At 32.9% G+C, this 6,710-nt stretch overlaps 1 protein-coding gene across 1 annotated transcript; it reads right to left on the bottom strand.

Annotated features, from left to right (window-relative positions):
* Positions 1-208: 208 nt before the first annotated feature.
* On the bottom strand, positions 209-1,081 carry LOC127103520 (uncharacterized). Its single transcript, XM_051040773.1, has one exon. It carries the CDS (start codon positions 1,079-1,081, stop codon positions 209-211), a length of 873 nt encoding a protein of 290 aa, XP_050896730.1.
* Positions 1,082-6,710: the final 5,629 nt, after the last annotated feature.

A 6,710-nucleotide genomic window follows, 5' to 3' on the forward strand; every position in this document is an offset into this window, starting at 1 on the left:
CCTGGACCATGAAATAAAATCTCTCTCGATCGAACTGCATGGCGTTGTGCGTGTTAGCTTTGATGACTTCCTCAGCCATCCCCTTGTTGCAGTTATCAGTGAAAACCTGCCTAGAGGTTAACATTTTTGTCCATTGATGGCCTCTTCTACCAAACAGTGATCCTAAACGATAGTACGTATATTTGACCAATGCAGTGATTGGAAGGTTTCAAGTTTCTTTTAGCACCGAGTTCATTACTTCTGCTAGGTTAGTTGTCATGTGACCCCAGCGTTGCCCTCCGTCAAATGCCCTTGCCCACTTCTCCCGGGGGATGTTGTCTATCCATGATAAAGCGTCGTTGTTTGTTCTTCGGATTTCCCCCCGATAGTAGTTAAATTTTGCCTCTGTTAACGCATAACCCATGTTAACAACTATTTTGTGCAGATCCTTGTCTTTAATCTCGTGCATGAAGTTTTGTGCGATGTGCCTAATGCAATAGACGTGTGATGATGGAGGATACTGCCATTCATTTTCCAGATTGTTGTATGCACTCTTTATCGATTCATGCCTGTCTGATATTAGGCATAGATTTGCTTGGGGGGTAACATGTATTCTTAAATTCTTAAGAAAGAAACTCAAAGCTTCCTTTGTCTCACTTTCAACCAATGCGGACGCTATCGGAAATATGTTCCCGTTCCCATCCTGTGCCACATCCATCAATAGAGTCTCTCTGTACTTGCCATACAACCATGTTCCATCAACCTGCACAATAGGTTTAAAATATGGGAAACCACGTATACATGGTCGAAACGCCCAAAACAGACGATGAAATATCCTTTGGTCACCCAAGTATGAACCATCACTTGAAATCACAAGTAAGGATTGTAATTCTATAATGGTACCTGGTAGATATGTTTTCATTACCAGTATCCACTGCGGCAGATCGTTGTAAGATGTCTCCCAATTTCCATACAACGACTCAATTGCCTTACACTTTGCAATCCATGCCTTTTTGTAGGATATGATATACCTGTATTTCTCAGCAACATGAGCGATGATAACCTTCACCTTAAGAGAAGCGTCCCGATTTACAAGCTCCATTATGCTCTTACTAATCATTTCTGAACTGTGTTTTGTATGGGCTTGTGACATGGAAGTGGTTATGCACGTATGAGGCCCACCAGACTTACCAACTCTCCACCTTGAGTTGCCCTTACGCAAAGAGACCCTGCATTTGAAATTGCATGTTGAATTTCTACATTTGATGACAAAACGTACATTGTCAGATTTAACCACAGAAAAATCTAGACTACGTTTTATATGCCATTATTGCAACGCCAGAACACACTCTTCCTTATTTTCAGCAAGACGGTAGGTTTCGGGTCCATTCGCATACATACATTCAACCAAGTGCGGTTATAATACCGTATTTGGAACTAGCCGGTTTTGCAAATGTGGCCAAGATTGCAAGTCTAAAAGTAGTTTCTAAATTAATTGTTGCATTGTTAGAGAGATGGAGACCCGAGACACATACCTTTCATTTACCAACGGGTGAATGTACTATCACACTAGAGGATGTAAGTATGTTACTCGGTCTCCGAATCCATGGTAAAGCTGTTAATGGCCCAACAAACGTAACCAATGATGTTTACATGGAGAATTTGGGCATCAAACCAACAGTTTCGGATAAAAATGGGGCTTCTGTCAAAATAGTTTGGTTAGAAGCAGTATTAACACAACTGAAAAATAACCCTAACCCGACCGAGGCAGAAAATATTCTTCATTAAAAAATTTATATTTTACTTTTAATTGCTACTTTTTTAATGCCAGATAAGAGGCACAATTTGTTGCATTCTTCTTGGTTACCTTTAGTAGGAGACCTTGAAAAATGTAATACATACAGTTGAGGTTCTGCTTGTCTGGCGACACTATATAGACATATGTGTAAGGCATCACATAAAGGAGTCAAGAGCATATGAGGATGTGTTGTATTACTAACTGTATGGGCATTCACACGCATACCCTTGTTAGCCCCGGTTAGTAACGAGGTTCCATCACATCCTTATGCATTAAGGTAACGATTTTCATTTAAATGCAATTTATATTTCTCAAAATTATTTATACGTCGCTTTAAGGTTTTTTTTTAATATGCAAGATGGTGCAAACGAGGTATGAATTATGGAAACAATCCCCGTCATCATCTACGAGGGTACCGTGTTGCAATAGAACACATGGAAGAAAACGATGTAAGAATGATTAATTATAATATTCAACTTATTTAAATTTATTTTATACATTCTAATAGTTATATTTCTTTTAACAGTTTATTTGGAGGCCGAACATACAATATCCAGTGCCTGATTATAATGACAGCCGAGTTTGGAGTGCAACAACATATATGGTATGTTTCTTTACCGTTGAGATGCATCAGACGGATCGAGTCAAACTCCAATTTGGATTTGAACAACAAATACCGTCTCAGCCAAGATGTCTAAGTGAACACCATAACATGACTATGGTCCAAGCTTGGGACACACATTGGCAAGATTTAAACAAAGAAGAGCTAAAAGAATGGAAAAGAAGAAGACATTTGGTGTTACAAGGAAACTCGGTAATTGGCGAGTCTAAGCCGGGTAGAGAATACATGAATTGGTTTTTATCAATTCCTTTTATGCACGTCGCTCCGACACAGTTTTTGAATGATCCCCGTCAACGTGTAGTTTCTTCAACCCAACAAACAACATCACCCCCACAACAACATAACCAACCATCATCCTCAGCTCAACAAACTTACCAACACACCCAGACCACACAACAACAAACAATTTATTCCACCTCAACCCAACACCATAATCCCCACACTCCATTCCCTCAAACAAACTACTATTACAACCAACAATATCAACAACAAACCAACCTACGCCCACCCATACAATACACTCTAATTCCTCAACCCAACTTTGAATACTCAAACCCTCATTCTCAACCCCAAACATCTAACACCATATTCGCACATCCCACTCCTACATACAACCCTGATGATGTCTATTATCTTCCTATCCAACACACCCAACCCAACACCTACACACAACTCCCACATTCACTACCTAACTATGACCTCACTGATGATCATCTAATGAATATCCTTTCTTTTCGCATTCAAGATCTCGACAGTATGGATATGCCTCCAAACACATCACAACAACATCAACAACAAGACGCCCATGATGAATTGTCTTCCGACTCATCTCCGTCTCCCGCAAGACAAAGACAAGAAGACTTGGGCAAGGGAAAACGCAAAAAAGTTGGCACAAGATGTGAAACAGACGGTCGCTAAAAATAAAATGTATTCCTTCCATTATATCAATAAAATGTATTTCTTCCATTGTAATTCTTGAAGAACTAAATCATTTCTATTATTAATATTTAAAAAAAAAATCATTTTATTATTAATATTTTAAAAAAACAATATTAGAAAACTATTATTATTATAAAAAACTATTATTATTAACATTTTATTTTAAATATTTTTATAAAAACATTATTATTATTTTTTAAAAAATCAATTATATTAATTAGAAAACTATTTAATAATAATTTTAATAAAGTTATTTAATTATATAATATTTTTTAAAATAATAAAAAATAAAAAAAATTAATCCCTTCACTAGCTCGGCCGATGAATGGCCGAGCCTACCCAGCGCAAAATGGGCTTCAACGACTCGCCCAATGGATGAACGAGCCCAAATAAAAAAGGGGGCATATTGGATTTTTTTTTTTTCAAATTGGAGTATTGTGGAAATTTAATTTCAACTTTGGGGCATTGTAAGAAAAAAGTCTCATTTTGCTTAGATAAAGAACATATGCAAGTTTCAAAAAGCTCTAGAATTTTGGACCCTATAACATCAAACTCGAGAATTTTCACAGTGACATGACAAGGATTTTGGACCCTATAATCTATGTTATAGCTTTGAGGTTAGCAGTAGGGACAACATAGTTAAGTGTGTTGTGGATAGGTATTCATCAATTTATTTGGGAAAGTCAAAACCTATTTTGAATGCTAAGAATATCTCAAGCGGTAGTTTTTCAACCCAGTTCGCCAGAGTGGAACAACAATGAGGGCAGTTCTTTCACGGTTGAATGGTTGGAGTTCGCCAACATGGCAATGCTATTGCTTCAGCATGCAACATGACACAAGTATAAATAAATGATAATCGGTTGTTATCAAATAAACATGCCATGTTTTATTTATTTAAAAAATTGTTTTACTTATTAATTGTGCTATTAAATAATATTACATTTAATTCACTTTTCACAATTACATTTAATTACAAAATATTTTAAATTTCTCCATTACAATTTCATCTTTTTATTTTTAATTTCTATTTAAATTTTCATCTTTTTATTTTTAAATAATATTACATTCATGTCATAATTTTAATTTATTTATATATTTTGACCACCTTTTAATTATTAATTAATTTATATTAATATCAATTCAAATTAACATTTAAGTTAAAATAAAATTTAATACAAATAAAGTAATATAAAAGATAAAGTTGTGGAACATAGTATGAGTTCTTTAGAATTGTATTATTATAGCTAAAATTAGATGATTGTTTCAAGATGATAATGTGACTTAATGGGTCATATAAAGAATTCAAAAATAAATTGCAAGGCTTACTAGTATTGGGCCCAGTAACATCAAAGTCGGGAATCCGTGCCATGCTTATTTTAGGGGTGTGCAAAAATATGGTTAATCAAATTATATGACTAAATTGAATTGCATTGCACCATAAAATAACTAAACCACTTAAATGGTTAATGAACTATACTATTTAAATTAATCAATTATAATTCAGTATAAAACCGGTTCATAACCCGTTTTCTTTTATAAACGGCTTTAGTTATAATTTTTTTTAATAAAAAAAGAAGAATTATTGAGAGTGAAAAAAATGGAAATTAAAAATATTTATAATTATGAAAAGTAAAAAATATTTTATTGAAAAATAAAAATAAAATTATAAAAAAATATAGAGTTTTTTTAGAAAAAAAACTGAAAATAAAATATTTTGTATTCCATAAAATAAAAAATAATTTTTTTTGAAAATATTCTTTTTATTCATTAAAAAAATATAATTTAATTTAAAATAATTTTTTTTTCAGAAAAATAAAAAATTATTGTTTTCTGAAATAAAAAAATTCTGAAAAAATATTTTTTTTTGAAAAATAAAAATTTCACAATAAAATAATTTTTGTAGTGAAATTTTTTCCCAAAATTTTTGAAATATAAAAATAAAACAATTTATTTTTATTTTTCCGAAAATAAAATTCAAAAAAAAATTTATTCTGGATTTTTTTCCCCAAAAAATTAAAATTAAATTTTTTTAAAATTGTTTTTTTTTGCATAAAATTTTAAAATTATCTATTCAGATTTTTTTTTCAAAAAAAATTAAAATTTTAACTAATTTTTATAAATAAAAGTTTTAAAAAAAAATAAATATTATCATTTTTTTTAAATTAATTATTTTTTATGAAATTAAAAAAATTGATTTTAAAAGAGTTCAAATTATAAAATCGGTTTATAATTGCAAACTGATTATAAACTAGTTTATAAATACAAAATCGGTTATAAACTAGTTTTAAACTGAATTGAAACCATTTTAGCAATTAACTGGATTTTTTTTAAATGGTTATTATAAACTAAACTGAACTATAAATATGATTTGGTTCAGTGCAATTCATAAACCACGAACACCCCTAGGTTATTCCATTATGACATTTTTACCTCCTCACATTTTGCCGACTCACGCGTGGGACCACCCACTCTTGGTTCACATGAGCCTTTGATCTCCTCCCCTGCTGATGATGTATGCATGGGTGTTTTTTCAGCAGTGCCAATTTAACTACATAAGACAAGATGTTTTATTCCTTTATGGGATCGGGTTCCTTGGAGTTAAAGACTATTCATCCCTCTTCTTTATTGCACCACTAAAAGCTTGCTTCATGCACCTTCCACATGAATTTGAAAAATATTATATCCTTGGAGAGCAATGCCTTCTGATAATCTGATTTTTTAGTGGTTCACCTGAAAATAATTTTTTGTCATCTAATTAGGATGTGGATATCTCTCCGATTGGTTTTAGGGAGATTAATTTGTCGGTTAACGAGAAACTTGATTATTTGTCCAATTTTATTCCCCGATTATAGATGATTTCTCTCAGTATGGTTTGATCCATAGGGTGGCAATTGCAGAAGCTCTTGATGTTGAATTGGCATCAGACTCTCTTTCTGGACTTGGTCTAGTGAACCAATCATCCAGACTCTCCACACATTTGTCGGATTCAAGTATTATTAGTCTTTGAACTTCTAGTGGCTTTTGCATGTAGGATATTGTTCCCTTGTATATTTCGGAGGAACGCTTCAGTTCACGAGGGCTTGGGTTTAACTTAACGTGTCAATTAGCCTAGATTGTGCTCCCTTTTCATGTGCTTCAAGTCATATACCTATATCTTCCAAGTTTTTGATTTCCTTATACCTTAAGAAAGTTATCATGGTGTACAAAGCTGCCAAGTAGCTAGATTGTACCTTTGTGCTTAATTCTAAAGTTAAGGTGGAGCGTTTAGTGAGTCTAGAGCAGAGAGATGGGTACTAAGGTCAGCTAGGATGTTCACAAGTTGTGTTCGATATTGTTAGGGTCTTTTAATGTTCATGGGTAAGATGTTTGTGG

This window comes from Lathyrus oleraceus, chromosome 1 (genome assembly GCF_024323335.1).
Source record: "Lathyrus oleraceus cultivar Zhongwan6 chromosome 1, CAAS_Psat_ZW6_1.0, whole genome shotgun sequence".
NCBI classification, from domain to species: domain Eukaryota; kingdom Viridiplantae; phylum Streptophyta; class Magnoliopsida; order Fabales; family Fabaceae; genus Lathyrus; species Lathyrus oleraceus.